The following is a 16,128-nucleotide window of genomic DNA, read 5'->3' on the forward strand; positions in this document are numbered from 1 at the left end:
TGATTGTGCCTTTTCAAGTTTTATTGATAAATAAATGTTATTTATGTTTTATGTAAGTATCTGACATTTGTAGAAATAATACTAGTGCTGTTGTGAATGCTTCGCATTCTTTGGGTGTTTTACAGGTTAAATCCGAACTACTTTGCTTCATCAAAAGTATGCATAACTCACTGTCGTATCAGGGAATGTGTGTTAGAATAAATTGAAAGGCTAATGTCCAAAACTATGCCAAGAATACACTGGAACGAAGCTTTTACGCAAAAAATGTGACCATCTTATTAGAAAAGTATATGCCTAAAAATCATAGAATGAATAGTATTTTGTTTTTGCATAGCAGGCAAATCATAGTATTTGAAGCATTAGCAATGCGAAACCTGGGATACAACTATATTGACTTTCAGACAATCATTTTTGTTTCTTATCTCATAAAAGTTATATTAGAAACACACCCTTACAAATATTAAAGCGTGCTTCATGGTCACACAAGGTTATAATAACAAACCCTGCAGGCGATGGTACACTTGCGGTCGGTAATAATTTCTAAAACATGTTGGTCTGAACTCAGAGTGAATATCAGTATGTTACCTTCCTACCAGAGCATCTATTATTTTGACCCACACTAATCTGATAAGTATAACGATCTATAAATAGTTATATTCTGCTAAAAATAAAACGCCGGAATACAGAAATACCGCGCGGAAATAGCCGAACAAACAAGAACTCGTACTCGGATAATCTATTTTTATGGTTTCGACGTCATTCTGCTACTAAACATAGAGCGCATTGAGACAAAAAAAGTGGGTTAAAACGACATGAATAGAAGTAGTTCTTTGGAGTTTGCGGTCTTAAGACTACCTGCGCGCATGCGCAGATAGTCTAAAAAGACTAAATCGGATGCTGTTAATTCTTGATGAAAAATAACGCTTAGTCTTGTTGCAAAAAAGTTAGAATGGTAAAGTCAAATCAAACATACCAATGTCATGTGGTTTATAAATCGCTGAAATATTTAAAATTAGAAACTATGGGAATGCCATAAGGTTAAAGTAATCTTGGAAGGAAAAGTGAGCCCAGTGTGGGGCTCTAACCCACAACTGCCAACACACTAGCACAGCGCTCTAACCATCTGAGCCAACTGGGTGGCTGGTTCTTACACACTACACTCCTCCACCCAATAAATACTCCTCTGCCCAATAAATGGGTGGAGACACTCCTATCATTTACCTCTGCCACAATTTAAGTAAACCTGGGAGGAAAAGTATGCCCGGTGTAGGGCTGGACCCCACGACCGCCACACAAATAGCAAGGCACTCTAACCATCAAAGCTAACCAGACAGCTGGTTCTTACCCATACACACTACAGTGACAGTCTTTGGACTGTTTTTTCCATCAATATCTATATAGATCTCGGATTACAAACCTGGTTTGCATGCGCATTGCTATAAGAACTTCTTTTTGATATTCTAATGTTGAGGTTTTTAAATGATATTATTGTATTGTTGTATACATCACATATTTTTTTCTAGATAGATTCACCATTTTTTGGAAGAGAAAATCTGTAAATAAGGCTAATTTTAAGTTCTCAGACATTTTTTTAAACAAAAATCTGAGATATTCTCCTGTCTTTTGAAATACCTGAATATTTTCTTTTGTATGATTAACTTTTTTTGTTCTATTGAAATAGTGCAAAATCAGATCATTATACTTCCAAAAGGGTGTTCAAAAAGAGACAAATTTAAGTTTGACAGTAGTAGTTTATTGGACTCTTCCTATAATTAACAACAAAACCAGAATCTTGTCCTGATGCGAGTTTTTTGTATCAGATCTGTGTTTAAGTTGTATAACTGATCCAGTGAATAATATTTTTTGTCTTTAAAATAACTAATTCACTTTGTTGAGAGGGGCATACTAATTCATTCATGTCATAACACAATATATTGGCCAACCTTCATCTGACAGTTAAACTGAAATTATTTATTACAAAGTAAATAACATTTGCAATAACTTAAATATCATGTATAAAAAAATTATATAGTATTGTTAGATTTGCCTTGGATTAAAAAATCCAGCCACAACTGCTTTGTTGTCATTACTTTTATTGGATTTGAAAACAACATGTGGTATCTATCTTTAATATGTTTGTAATTTTGTAAATGTTCAACTAAAAATGATGTATAATGTCAACTGCATTAAAAAGTAGTAGACCTAAAAAATCTTCTTCCCTGCATGTATTCTTGTTTTATGGTGTGTGTTTTTATGTGGATGTGCACTGCAATTTGGATTCCGAGCAAAAGTAAAATGTGATTTTGTGAACAACTAGAAACTTCTGGTATTTTACTTCAAATAATTCTTACCTGTTGAAAAGTGTTGTTAAATGCTGAGATGCTTAACCCTAGCACATAATTGATAATAACCAGTGGCTTTAACTTCCAAAATGAGGTTAAAATTGAGACTGTTTGTGAACTACTCGCCTTCTGGTATGGTTTGATCTGGAACCAATAAACATACTCCCAGGTTTTATGTCAATTATCGCTCAGTCAGCTGGAAAAAGCCACATGTCAACATTCTATTTTTAACATTACAGGCTATGGAAATGTGAATTATTGGTCTGTTGTCTAAAATGGCGTTTTCATTTTAAATGCAGGTCATCAGTGGTGTGTGTTAGCGTGTCTAGGCATATCTCAAGAAAGACATACAGTTGGCCAGAAGTTCGCGATTCTGACATAGAGGAGGAGTTTATGCGAGGTGGTGGACCGGGTGGCCAGTCTGTCGCTAAGACAAACAACTGTGTCCAGCTTAAACACATCCCCTCCGGCATTGTTGTCAAGGTTTGTTTTAATAGCATTAATTTCTAGGATATCTAAATAAAGAAATATGAAACATTTGAAAAATGCTGTTAGAAAGGGAAAATATATGATATTTTGTACTTGATGTTTCACTTTTTCAAGTATCTAATATGCATCAAAAAATTGAACTTTGGCTTTATATTATTTATGCTTTCTTTTAAACATTTTATTAAATATTTCTGTTGCTACACGGTCTTCAGTTCAGTTTATAACTAGATCAGTATGTACTGTTTACAGTGTCATGAGACAAGGTCACAGTCTGAGAACAGAAAAAAGGCCCGTGAGAGACTAGCATACCACCTGGACATTCTATACAACGGGGAGAACAGTTTTGACGCCATCAACAAGAGAGATCGAGCAGAGAAGAAGTGGAAGGCAGGAAACAAGGCAGAGAAGATCAGGGACCTGAAGAGACAGTTCAAGCGCCGAGAAGGACTCACAACCAAAGGTAATATAAAGTTTACAGTTACTCGTACTTATTTTAAAATTTATCAATGCAGGCTTTTAAGTAAGACAGTCAACCAACATTATCTACAACGCCCTTTCTTTAATAGTTCAGGAAATTTGCCCATTGGTGTTAAAATATGAAAAAGCAATGAAAATCTGCGAAAAGCTTTGGTATGCTGATATTTTTGTCCTAGAGATTTATTATTTTTAAGACTTTTAAGAGTTTTGTTAGATTGTTCAACGATTGAAAAACTTATGATCAAATATTCTCTTACAGATGAAAATTGAAAGTGAAGGGTTCAAAATAGAAAAAGATGGGTACGTATAAAGGATGCTTAAAATGTCAAAAATAAATTAAATTTAATTAATACATGCCCTGCGCTGGTAAAATGCATTAAGGGCTTGCTCATACTCCTGATTTTATATTATTTTTTAAACAAATTGATGGCAAGCACTAGTATAAGGATAGAGGCTTGTTCATTCAAAAGTCTCATTTCGATACATGGCTTAACTAAGTCGTAGTCTCATATCACAGACACATCATACATGTTGATAAATGAATCTGATTAACATTGTGGAGAGAATTCAGGAGTTGGTAGAAATGGACTCCAAATATTAACAAATTTCCGATATACTTTATTAAAGTTTCTCGCAAATTTATTTCTCCCTAAGTTAAAGGTTGATTGAAATTTCTTGTCAGTTTTGTAATTGTTAAGGTAAATAATGGTGTAGAGCAGTAATGCAATTGAGAAAATATTTGATAACTTTAAGATACATTACGTATGTCATTAGATTCAAGTTATTTAGTATGCTATAGCATCTTGTATTTTGTAGTTTCTCAGGGTACACCCTCGATACCAAAAAACAGGATTTCACATCTACAGATGAATATCATGAAAAACTGAAAGGTAACATTTTATGCCCCTGGGAGCATTTAGAAATATCATGCAGTCTGTCAGTGCATACGTCTGTCTGTATGTCCATTACATTTTTGTTTCAGCAAATCTGCATTATTTGTAGATTTTTAAATTCACAGAATTGTAGTGCACAATGGGAAGGTCTGTCATGCAATATATTCATACTATTATCTCAAAGGTCAAGGTTACACTTGTGGCAGTGTTATATTAGAAAGAATTGTAGAGCACCATGGGAAGATGTGTCATATTTTATAATTGTGATTGATGGCAGTGTTTTCTAATTATAGCGGAAATTATTAGCTTAATGATCAAGACACTATTCACATTCAATATTGATTTTATTTCCTTTGTAAACTTCAGCCCATATTAATAATATTAAACCTCTGCTGAGAAATGTTAGTTATTTCCAGTTGCACTGCTGCGGTGGCAGGAAGAGGGTGTGAGGGGATTCTGGGCCAAGATCAGACTCGAACATTCTCACCTCACAGCTGTATTTGCAAAGGTGTGGGTTTATTCTTTACTTCATACTTCAGAATTATTTGATAATAGGGGTTAAAAAAACACTTTATAATGACAAACAACAATGTCTGACATTAAATATAAGTGGAAAGTGTGAGAATTGAAAAATGTAATTCACCAGTATTGAAACTAAAATCCCAATTTGTTGGTAATCTTGCTGAATGTATGTGGATGTTACAGTATGGACTTGATTTCCATCATGCGCAACCCGGGTATGTGATCATGAGCAAGTGGCTGCCCACCACGGAACCAGACATGATCCCGGAGTATGCCAACCAGTATCTTGGTATGTACATTTAATTGTACACTTGCTTATTGTATTTGTAGACTTCTTTAGATCATGCTACTTTGTATTTAGGCATTGTCGGATAACCATGGCTCTTAAGTATTATGTTCCAAAGCCATGGGGTATAAAACTGGCAAAATTTTGTTTCGTGTCAAGACAAAAAAGTATCATCCTGACTGAATAATGCAATCCAAGATCAAGTGCATCATTTGGTTGTTGGTTTGAGACTCACCAAATCCACAAACATTTGTCAACTCCACAGATTTATTACCCGGTAACAAAAAATGAATGAAATCATAAATTTATTATTATCCTAAACATTTAGCACTTCAGTAGCATTAATGGAGTGTGTGTCCCTTAGTAAAACAATTTTTGCAGTGATATTAATAAAATTGATAGGCCAAATTAATTTCTTATGGCATGGCTTTTTTTATCAGAGAGAGCCTTTTCTTCAACAATTGTAAAGTAGGCAGGGACAAAGATCAGGAAAGATGTATACTACTGAATGTCATATGTAAGAATATCTGCATGTAGATATGAGCTATCAGTGGGTATTCCAGGTGTAGCAGGGTTTGTTGTAAATGAACACAACCAGCTGCTGGTGATACAAGAGAAGTACCATCCTGGTACCCAAAGCCCCAAGTGGAAGTTGCCCGGGGGACACGCTTATAAAGGTATAAATTACCTCAGATGCTAAGTTTATAGAGTGGTTGAACAACAAGGAGCAGTCTCTGTTATGTTACTGAGATGGAGTTTACTTGAGAGGTAGACTGCAAAGCAATTGAATAAACATGGGTAAGTAAAGAAATCTTAAGATTTCATGATTGACCACATGGTTACTAGGTTTACTTGATTTATTTCATATGCTCCTTAACCTTTATGGCTAGTTGAGAACATGTCAGCCTGTGTTTTCAAGGTGAGGAGATAGCAGATGCTGCACAGCGGGAGGTGAGGGAGGAGACTGGTATAGAGGTGGAGTTTGTGGGCGTCATATCCTTCAGGCACCAGTTGCATTACCGGTACAACTGCTCAGACTTCTACTTCATCTGCCTAATGCAGCCCGCAAGGACAGGGCAGGAGATCAACAAATGCGATATAGAGATCAAGGACTGTAAATGGATTGATGTAAGGGATAGACCACAAAAGAAATCTTGACTGTTCATTTTTACTAGGGATGCAAACAAATGGCAAAATTGATATACCAAAATGAACCTTTTAGAATTGTAGTAAACTATTATTTACTGAAGTAATAGTCGGGGCCCTGTTACCCTTCTTTGTCGTATCCCGTACACGCGACGGACACTTATTGTTCCACAAATTGGCCTCTGAATTTCCCATTTTCAGAATATATCTAAAGAAAAATTAATATATTTAAAAAAAAATCGAATTATTTCAATTCCTGTGCGTTCATATTTGTAAATAATGCAAATAAGATCAGAGATTTTCGTATTTTCCGGGTTGAATTACGATATGCGCCAACATGTGAATTGCAGCCTCGTTCTGGGATTGATATTTACGAAATATATTTATAGAAAACGACACCATGGCCGAACGTTGATTTTGCCTTATGTAGTGTACAACAATACAGGACATATATCCTTAAACGCTAAACCATACAGTTACGCTTCAAGACAAGAGTGTTATATTGAAACACGGAAAACAGTTTAAAGCACATAACTAGCACATGTCCTTCGTATCATCAAGGCGATTTGAGCAATATCGCATACTTGATTAGCAGTGAAGGCAACACATTGGTAGGCCGATCTCTTAAACCCTTAATTGGCATGGTCATTTAAATGTACCAAAAAAATTGGAATGTGTTTAATGTCACTTGTCTAATAGCCAGTAAATGCAAAATTACGGGGACTGTTTATAGTTCCCGACGATATATCTGATATGACGCGTGTATAGTGTCAACAAGTTCACACCTCTGGCATTAGGGGCCAATCGTTGTAAAAACAAGACAGATGAAGAACACAGTTGTAGGCAAAACGTTTATTAATTTATTAATTGAACAAAAACAACGAATATTCGAATACCGATTTTGACATTCGAATTCCAAATGTTTGATCAAATATTCAAATATTCATTTTTACTGTTCAAAATGAAGGCTAGATTCATAATGGAAAATTCCTGTTTAAATGCGGACGTTTTGAGTAAATTTATAAAACCCTATTGAACTCAAAAAGTTTTGCCATTTGGAGAAAGATCTGATTTGACCTAGTTAAGCCAAGTTCGATAACATTTGAAAGGAAAAAAAATACCCCCAAAACTTGGTTTTACAGTTTTTGAAACAGTCAATAGGTACAAGTAATAATAGCCCAGGATTATTATGGCCCCCTTTGAAGAAGCAGGCTCATATACCCTTGCACATGTTGGTTGGTCGAACTGTCCGTCAATAGTCCAAACCTTGTCAAGATGATAAATAGACTATGCTTGGGAGGTTGGTCATGACCAGTAGATGACCGCTAAGTCAGTAGGTAAAAGGTCATGGTGATCTTGAACACAAAAAGCTTGTCCAATTGTTACTCAAATATTTTAGAGCCCAAAGTCCTCAAACTTGGTAGGGAGGTATGTTGGTCATGACTCCTATTGCTCTTGAGTTCAGCAGGTCAAGGTCACAGCGACCTTGCACACAAAAACCTATTCCGATCAATATAAAAAGAAGAAAGCATTTGGACATATGATCCTCAAAACTTGGTGGTGAGGTTAGTCGTGACCTGAAGATCCTGTTGAAACTCTGATTTTCTGATTAACAGGTCAAGGTCATTAGATTGACTATGCTAGTGGTAATCTTTCAGAACAGATATTTAAGAAAAATATATATCTCATGATTAATAACTAAAATGTTTTGCTTGAAAATAGCAAGAAACTGACCATTGTAGTATTATTGGCCTACTTTTTACACAGCAAGGCCCCTGGAGTTGATGTCGAGACAAAAACACTATCCACATGGTACAATATTATTCATATCAGGGTGTCGGTGGTACGTTCTCATGCCAATTGTCAAATCTTTACAGAAATGTTTAGAATGGACACTATGGCCTTTTCTAATGAATGTAATTGCTTACAAATCTCTGATAGCTACCCCGTACTTTGATGGGATTTTTGTTTGTTGCGCAGTATCACTTGAACACACACTGTATATGCATGCTTCAGAAAGGTAATTATAAAGATGGTCAATGCGAAATACTTGTTAAGAAATCTCTTAATAACTATATAACCACTATTCACCTGCATGACTTGTGGTTGTTCTAATTTTCACTCATACATTTTTAATTTTTTTCAGCTTGAGGAGTATGTTAAAGACCCAGACATCACAGATGCGAATCGTTTCTTCACACAGTGTTACTTGGACGGTGTTGTGAAGGGTAACATGGTGATTGGGGCCACAACTGTTTCTTCATACAACAGGAAAACACAGCACCAAGTCTTCTCTATACAGACTATCAAATAACCATGGGGCATGTACTCTCTTCACACATACCGTAGTAAGGAGGTTTTGCTCAATGGAAAATTTAATTTTTGGTTTTTGATAATGCAATAGAAATTAGATTTTTTTTTCTTGTACTCCAAGAACACTATGTAGTTAAATGGTAATATTTTTTATCAACTCAAATTTTAGTATTTTCAGTGATTTTTTGGGTGTAATTTACTGCCTTTTAATGAAAAGTCAATAAATTTCTTGAAAAATAAACAAATTCTTGACAAGACTAACTCATTCTCAGCATTAAGTATGTATAAAAAGGTGAAAAGATGTATAATTCCCATTATATTTCCTATTTTGATCTGATTTTGTATTTTTCCCAATTTGGACTTTTTTTCTCCAATTTGGGGAAGGCACAGGCGGAAAAAATATTTTAAAAAAAAATCACTGATTTTTATGTTTAGGCAAATATGTTATATTCATACCAGAATTCATTTAGATTTTTATTTATTACATGCTTCATGGTGGTTTGTAGATATTAATTAGTGAAATCAATGTTTCAAACAGTGAAAATTTCAATATATTTCTCACTGTTTTTACATATTAACTTGCTCTCAATTCCAAACCAAACCTCAGTGTGCACAGGGCTGGGTCTCAGTTTGAGCGGTCAGTTGTGACTGATGTTAATTTGCTCTAATTTGGTGATCTTTAATGAGAATCTACAATTAAATGTCTTTAATATCCTTTCTAGATATATAATAAAAAGAAACATTGTCTATTTCAGTGTACGAACACAATGAATTTCACCTTATTCACCTTATGAACACTGGAAGTGAATATTCCACTATTTGCTACACCACTTGTGAAGTAGAGCACTTGTGAAGTAGAGCACTTTTGAAGTAGAGCACTTGTGAAGTAGAGCTTTTGATGTTTACTCGGTGAAACATATTGTGATCTTACACTGAAACAAACTATTTTTCTCTATGTATTTATTAAATAACTACGGTATGCTGTTTGTTATGTTTTACCACTATGAACTGATGTACCAGGTATTATGATATATTTGTATCTGTGATATACTGTACTCATACTAGTTTTAGAATAAATAATGCAAAATTAACACAAACACTTTTTTTTTAAATTCAGTAAAAAAACCCAGACAGGATGTACAGATTTGGACATCAAATATAATTCTTAAGCAAATAAGATAATAATTGGAGAAATATGCCTAATATAAATGTCTTTTAAAAAGTGTTATACTATATCTTCGAATGAAAATGATATTGTCCTATCATTTCCTTAAGGATTTAGAACAATTACAAACAAATGTTTCCATATCAATCAAGTTCTTTGTCAGAACTTATTTGGAAGAAATTCATTCACAAATTAATGGCTTAAACAAAAACAAGCAAAAAATAGCTTTAAACCAAAATTAACATTATGAACACATTATCTATTCGGCAGAAGCAAAAGTCTGTTTTTGCAGGCTGTGCTCTGTTCTCAGCTTGTTGGCCAGTTCATACAGGATAATGCTGCCTGTCACAGAGAAGGCGAAGCTAGCCTGCTGCCCTGGGACACTAACATAATGACCGTAACTGTCATACACCAGCTTGCGGGTCTGTGGGGCCAGATAGCCCCCTCCACTCACCACAAGCACAACATGGTCCCCGGGCCGCACATCCAGGTCATAACTGTTCACAATGTTTAAAGGTGCCTTATTGTACAAATTTAACATTGTTTCATCACTGTATGAAACATCACTCTCAATACTGTCTAATATACTTTTGCGTTTTTTCACTTTATAGTTTATAGTTGACTTGTGTTGTATATCTGTGTCAGTACTGTCAGTGCTGGTTGTATCTGTGGTGACGTCCTCTTCAAGCCCTTCCTGGTAGAGCTCCTCCAGGCGTGACACAACGTCCACGCTACCCTCAATATGGCGCCTATGACCCCCTGCAAGTGTCAGTAACTATTTTCTATAGTAATAGATTATTAATGCCTTAAATAATGATCAGAAGGTGAAACAAACAACTTTATTAAAACATCATTCAAGAACCAGTAAATACATCACAAGGTTTCCAAATTAATGATGACCAAAGTCATCATGAACTTACAAATATAAGAACTAGTTTGACTGTAAACAAGAGCTGTCACAGAGACAGCGCGCTCGACTATTATGCCGCTTTTCAGTGTAGGGAAAGTTTTGGCGAAACATGCATGGATCACTGTTAGATTAGATTTCACTGCAATACATGATGTGCTGAGATATTAACATAAATGTGGTTACATGCAAAATTTTAACCAGAATTTTTAAGTCTAATAATAAAGGGCCATTATTTGCAAAATACAGTTATCTAACTTGGTTATTCAATTAGGTTGGGTGGTTGAATACCATTGTATAAAGTATCAATGCAATACATCAAGTAGTTGCTGGGATATTATCCAATGTGTGCTAACATGCAAGACCTTAACCAGAATTTCTAAGTCGCATAATAAAGGGGCAAAAAATATATAAATATAATATGAAAGATAGAGTTATCTTACTTGATTAAATAAGAAGGTTAAATGGTTGGGAGCCTGTGTGTAAAGTTTCAATGCAATACATGATGTATTCGCTGAGGTATTGACTTAAAAGTGGTAACATGCAAAACCTTAACCAGAATTTCTGTCAAATAAAAAAGAAAAAGGGGCCATTATTTGAATTAAATGCAAACTATAGTTATCTCACTTGGTTATTTAAGTGGATTGGATGGTTGAGTACCATTTTATAAAGTCTCAATGCAATACCTCAAGTAGTTGCTGAGATATTAACCTATGTGTGCTTGCACACAAAACCTTAACCAGAATTTCTAAGTCAAATAATAAAGGGCAATTATTTGCATTAAATGCAAACTAGAGTTATCTAACTTGGTTAATTAAGTAGTTTGGAATGTTAAGTACTATTGTATCAAGTCTAAATGCAATACCTCAGGTAGTTGCTGAGATATTAACCTATGTGTGCTTGCACGCAAAACCTTAACCAAGGTGTGACGCCAACGCCAACGCTTGGGTGAGTAGTATAGCTCTCCTTATTCTTCGAATAGTCAAGCTAATAAGGGAAACAACCATCCATAAGACATGCATTTATAAATGTTAATGTCTTTTCTGATAATTACAACTTCCTCCGCTCACCTGTGAGCTGTCTGCTGTCTGCCACAAGGACCCTCATCTGCTCTCCACCAGGCAGAAGGGCCGGCAGTTTGTTCCAGGGGACCTCACAATATGTGGGTATCCTCAAGGGAGCCAGGTCCGACTGACGCAAAACATCTGCATGCCACATACTGCAACAATCTGAAGTTTCAGAATGAATGAGTTGAAAGAACAACCATGAAGCTATCTCCTTTAAGTATAAGACTAAATAGCCATGGAATTAGATAACTACCAAGAGCTGTCACAGAGACAGCTTGATGCTTGACTATTCCCCCTCTTTTAAGTTTAAGCCTTAAGGATAGCAAAGATTTGATTAACATGCATTGGTCACAATTGGCAAAACAAAGTGATCTTAACTCGATTAATTAAGCATGATGGATGGTTGAGAATCCTTGTATGCAGTTTCAATTCAGTACATGATGTGTACTTCATGCAGAACCTTAACCAGAATTTCAGTTTAATAAAAAAGGGGCAAAATTTGCATTATATAAAATAAAAGATAGAATTATCTTACTTGATCATATAAAGTTTCAATGCAATATATCAAGTAGTTGCTGATTTTTTTTTACTTTTATATGTTTATATGCGTAAGTCCAACAATAAAGCAGCAAAATTTGTTTTACAAGCAAGACAGTTATCTAACTTGAATAATTAATGGGATTGATGTTGAGTAGTTGCTGAGATATTGACTGCTAACATGTAAAACCTTAACCAGATTTCTTTAATAAATAATAAAGGGCCATCATTTGCATAATATGCAAAATAGCGTTATCCAACAGTTGAACTGGATTAATTATGTAGGTTAAATAGTTGGAGACACCTGTCCAAAGTTTCATTGCAATATATAAAGCAGTTGCTAAGATATTGACTTAAATGTGATTACATGCAAAACCTTGATCAGAATTTCTAAACAAATAATTAAGGGATATCATTTTCATTATATACAATATAGAGTTATTCAACTTGATTATTCAAGGTTTGATGGTGGAGAACTTTTGTATAAGATCTCAATGCAATAGTGAATACATCAAGCAGTTGCTGAGATATTTATTACCAGTGCTTACATCATGCAAAATCTTAACCAGAATTTTTGAAGCAAATAATAAAGGCGAAAATTTGCATTTTATGCAAGAAAGAGATTTTATTGTCTCCTCCATTTATGCACAATAACTAAAGAACACTTGCACCCAGGAACTTTTATCTTGGTATGTTAGTTGATCATGACTAGTAGATAACCCTTTTTGATTTTGAGATCAGTAGGTTCAAGGTCAAGGTTGAAGTGACCTTGAGGTGAAAAAAACAGTTTCCGCTCAAAAACTTATGAAGGCTTGCATGTATAAACTTCTTACTTGGTATGCCAGTTGGTTATGACTAGTAAATAACCCATATTGATTTTGAGATCAGTATGTCTAAGGTCAAGGTCACTGTTCGTCTCCAGTCCAAAAGTACAAATTTCATGTCCATTATTGATTATTTCTCAGCTGTAACCAAACAATACTAGGGTGAGTAGAATAACTTTCCACATTGGAGCTAAATATCTATTATAACTCATGACCTCAGTGCTATGATCACTAAATCAGTAGTTTCTGCTCAGAGAATAAATGCTTAACATAAGCTAGTGCCTACAAATGTGAGAAAAACTAGCCAAAACCCCTTAAAATTTACCTCGAGTCGCTATGATTTGCTGGCATCCAATTCCTGCTGCAGTGTTAAGCAGCATAGCGAGTTGTTCAGGGTCCGTAACTCTATCAAAGATGAGAGATACAGGCACTGTGTGAGACACATGCTGCATTGCTGTCCCCTCCTCTGGCATCTCAAACACACCTACATCACATACACAGTATACGGCCATCTTATAAACCATTTGGCAACATGTGTACAAATACTCATAATAACTTTAATTAATTATAATTTAAAAAATTGGCCTAAGCTAAAGGTTTATACCATGATGTTGACAGCAACAAGGCTATCACAATACCCAGACTTTTTCAACGAAAAAAATGAGCTAAAAATAGCCTTTTTCATCCAATGGAGTCATAGACTTGAAATCAACTTGTAAACTTTACCTATAAAGCCTTCAGGGTCTTTAAGATCTGTCCAGAGTTTCAATTCTTTGAAGCTTGTTTTGTACACAGACGCATCTGAATAATCAATGGATTTCAAAAAATCAACTTTTTGAGCACTGCTGAAGAACAGGTACTTAAGCTTGACCCCCAGATGGAGAGCTCTGAGCACAGTTTCCTTGCCTTCTATCACTATAAGTCCTTCACTTAGGCCTTTCTTTGACTTAGCGTGAACAAGAATGGTGCTGAAATGGTATAAATTCAAAATACAAACACACACAACTTTTTCAAAATCTAAATATAAAACAGGCAAAGCAAAGTCATAGCCTGTTTTCAACATAAGTATTTTTGAAATACACATTATATTTCTTTATTATTTGCTATGTATTCATGTATTTTCTGGGCCTGTCTTAAGGCCAGATTTCAGCTCAATTCCACACTTAAAAATAAAATAAAGCAATGTAGCTTAAAGTGACCCTCTTATTCAAAAGCAATACATACACAAATATCATTTTTGCCTGATAAACCTTTTAAGTACTTACTAAATAATGCATTTACGGAAAATATTAATTACTGATAACAAGATTGAAACTTTGTATTCAATAGCAGAAAGCACAAAAATATTAAATGGTTGGTGAATGCTAAAAGATTTACTGTGGTCTACTATACCATTTTGAAAAGAAGTTAGTTAAAAAAAAAATAAGCGTTACCTCATACACATGGAATTTAGGCTTTCAGATGAACAAGCCCAAATTCTTACTTTAGCGCTTGGCATTTAAAAACTAGAAATGTGTCCATAGGACACGGATGCCCCCACTTCGATTTTTTGTCACATTTTTCAAGTCTTTTTTTGCAAATAAAGGGCCGTAACTCCTAAATGACAAAAGCGATTTCCATGGCTATCGAACTTGATCAAGATATTATGGTCACAATCATGTATGTAAAGTTTGGTGAGGATTGGACACATACTTTTCAAGAATTAGATTGGAAACATATATTTTTGAAGTATTTTTGGCAAAAAAGGGCCGTAACTCCTAAATGACTAAAGTGATTTCCATGACTATCGAACTTGATCAAGATATTATGGTCACAAACATGTGTTTAAAGTTTGGTGAGGATTGGACAAACGGTTTTCAAGAATTAGATCGGAAACAATCTTCGGGACGTACATACGTACAGACAGACAGACGTACGTACGGACAAGGGCAACCCTATATGCCGCCACTTTGTGGGGGCATAAAAATCAACAAGGCTGCTGTGTAAAATTAAACAAACCCATAGATAATTTTAACAGTGCAGGGCTTGCGGCCTTGTGCTTTAATTTTGAAAACTGACCTCAATATCCTATCACTTTTACTTTAGTGTTTGGCATTTAAAAAAAAAATCAACAAGGCTGTGTAAAATTTGAACAAACCCATAGACAATTTTAGCAGTTTGTGCACCTTGTGCTTTAAGTTTGAAAATTAGTTTGAAAACTGACCTCAATGTTCTATCACCCTTTTCTAGCCATTCGTATTCCACGCCATCCTCTCTATTCCGCTCCTTACTGTGGTCATCACTGTTAGGTTTGTTTTGCATTTCAATGTGTTCACGCTTTCTCGCAGGTGTATTTTTGCATGTTTTTTTATGTTTCAGATTTTTTTGTACCTCTTCCACTTCCACAGGTTGCTTAATATCGTTTGCTGTTCTATGAACATTTTTCTTTTCATTTGATTTAGTTTTCTCATTTGCATAAGTTTTGTTAGCAAACTTTGTCATACTTCTTTGAACAGGATCAACAGGGTTGTACGCAATGAAAGGATTATTACGAGGATCAATGATTGTTTTCTTCTGAGATAACTTTTGGATATCTTCAGACGGTGTTAATGTTACTCTTGTTCCCTTCTGTTGTCGTCTTGAATAGCTTCTCACCATTGAACTTCGCAATTGGCTTTCCCTCAAGACAAACATCAATTTGCGCATGGAGGCTGCCATTTTTATTCGCATGCTCGCTTGACTGTGTGGTCTGTGAAACCGGTTGCGGCGTGATACAGGAATCCAGTGGATATCAAGTGAAACAAAAATGACAAAGTTATTGAAACTTAAAAAAGATGCGGTAATCGAAGTACATGTAGAAGTGAAATCCAATTTTGCAGAAGGAAATCCACAATGAAGTACAAACGATTTAATACATATGTTTTCATTCATTTGATATCATTCAAATAGAAGTTATGGTACGATGATATTAAAATATATTTGATATACTGACACTGGCATGTACAGAAGTTGTTAGTTCGGCTTGCAGAGGTGAAGGCACCTAGCACTGGTTACCCGCCAGATAGTCTGGCCAGGATAGGTGTTCGGTGGTTGAACTGTCACTCTGGGACCCTTCAATGTGCTCACGCCGGGACCCGGAGTATAAACCGGTCCCTAGACTTACCGAAATACGATTATTTAC

General features: G+C 35.2%; 3 protein-coding genes across 4 annotated transcripts; 2 read left to right on the forward strand and 1 right to left on the reverse strand.

Annotated features, from left to right (window-relative positions):
- Positions 1 to 2,431: 2,431 nt before the first annotated feature.
- On the forward strand, positions 2,432 to 3,510 carry LOC128231090 (mitochondrial translation release factor in rescue-like). Its single transcript, XM_052943510.1, has 4 exons — positions 2,432 to 2,436; positions 2,642 to 2,825; positions 3,081 to 3,291; positions 3,503 to 3,510. Exons 1-4 carry the CDS (start codon positions 2,432 to 2,434, stop codon positions 3,508 to 3,510), a joined length of 408 nt encoding a protein of 135 aa, XP_052799470.1.
- Positions 3,155 to 9,344, forward strand: LOC128233057 (uncharacterized). 2 transcript variants are annotated; one of them, XM_052946934.1, is made up of 9 exons: positions 3,155 to 3,291; positions 3,568 to 3,608; positions 4,125 to 4,198; positions 4,618 to 4,709; positions 4,907 to 5,012; positions 5,573 to 5,686; positions 5,929 to 6,137; positions 8,302 to 8,503; positions 9,224 to 9,344. In XM_052946934.1, exons 2-8 carry the CDS (start codon positions 3,568 to 3,570, stop codon positions 8,467 to 8,469), a joined length of 804 nt encoding a protein of 267 aa, XP_052802894.1. In that variant the 5' UTR covers positions 3,155 to 3,291; the 3' UTR covers positions 8,470 to 8,503; positions 9,224 to 9,344. The 2 variants fall into 2 exon arrangements, with proteins under 2 accessions (XP_052802894.1, XP_052802893.1); XM_052946933.1 differs by lacking the exon at positions 9,224 to 9,344 and having other exon boundaries at positions 8,302 to 8,795.
- Positions 9,345 to 9,606: 262 nt separating this feature from the next.
- Positions 9,607 to 15,696, reverse strand: LOC128233056 (rRNA methyltransferase 3, mitochondrial-like). The gene is made up of 5 exons (XM_052946932.1): positions 15,172 to 15,696; positions 13,695 to 13,936; positions 13,294 to 13,452; positions 11,611 to 11,769; positions 9,607 to 10,392 (listed from the first exon to the last, which is right to left on the reverse strand). The coding sequence occupies exons 1-5, from the start codon at positions 15,675 to 15,677 to the stop codon at positions 9,893 to 9,895; spliced, it is 1,566 nt and encodes a 521-aa protein (XP_052802892.1). The 5' UTR covers positions 15,678 to 15,696; the 3' UTR covers positions 9,607 to 9,892.
- Between the last annotated feature and the right edge of the window lie 432 nt (positions 15,697 to 16,128).

This window comes from Mya arenaria, chromosome 4 (assembly GCF_026914265.1).
Source record: "Mya arenaria isolate MELC-2E11 chromosome 4, ASM2691426v1".
Classification (NCBI taxonomy): domain Eukaryota; kingdom Metazoa; phylum Mollusca; class Bivalvia; order Myida; family Myidae; genus Mya; species Mya arenaria.

Excerpts from the sequence above, each read along its gene's own strand:
- LOC128233056 (XM_052946932.1), bottom strand. The coding sequence starts at position 15,677 with ATGCGAATAAAAATGGCAGCCTCCATGCGCAAATTGATGTTTGTCTTG. Across the intron at positions 13,937-15,171 it reads AAGGGTGATAGAACATTGAG|CACCATTCTTGTTCACGCTA; the intron begins GTCAGTTTTCAA and ends ATACCATTTCAG. Across the intron at positions 11,770-13,293 it reads GCAAATCATAGCGACTCGAG|ATTGTTGCAGTATGTGGCAT; the intron begins GTAAATTTTAAG and ends CTGAAACTTCAG.
- LOC128231090 (XM_052943510.1), top strand. Across the intron at positions 2,826-3,080 it reads CCTCCGGCATTGTTGTCAAG|TGTCATGAGACAAGGTCACA; the intron begins GTTTGTTTTAAT and ends TACTGTTTACAG.
- LOC128233057 (XM_052946934.1), top strand. The coding sequence starts at position 3,568 with ATGAAAATTGAAAGTGAAGGGTTCAAAATAGAAAAAGATGG. Across the intron at positions 5,013-5,572 it reads GTATGCCAACCAGTATCTTG|GTGTAGCAGGGTTTGTTGTA; the intron begins GTATGTACATTT and ends TGGGTATTCCAG. Across the intron at positions 5,687-5,928 it reads CGGGGGACACGCTTATAAAG|GTGAGGAGATAGCAGATGCT; the intron begins GTATAAATTACC and ends TGTGTTTTCAAG.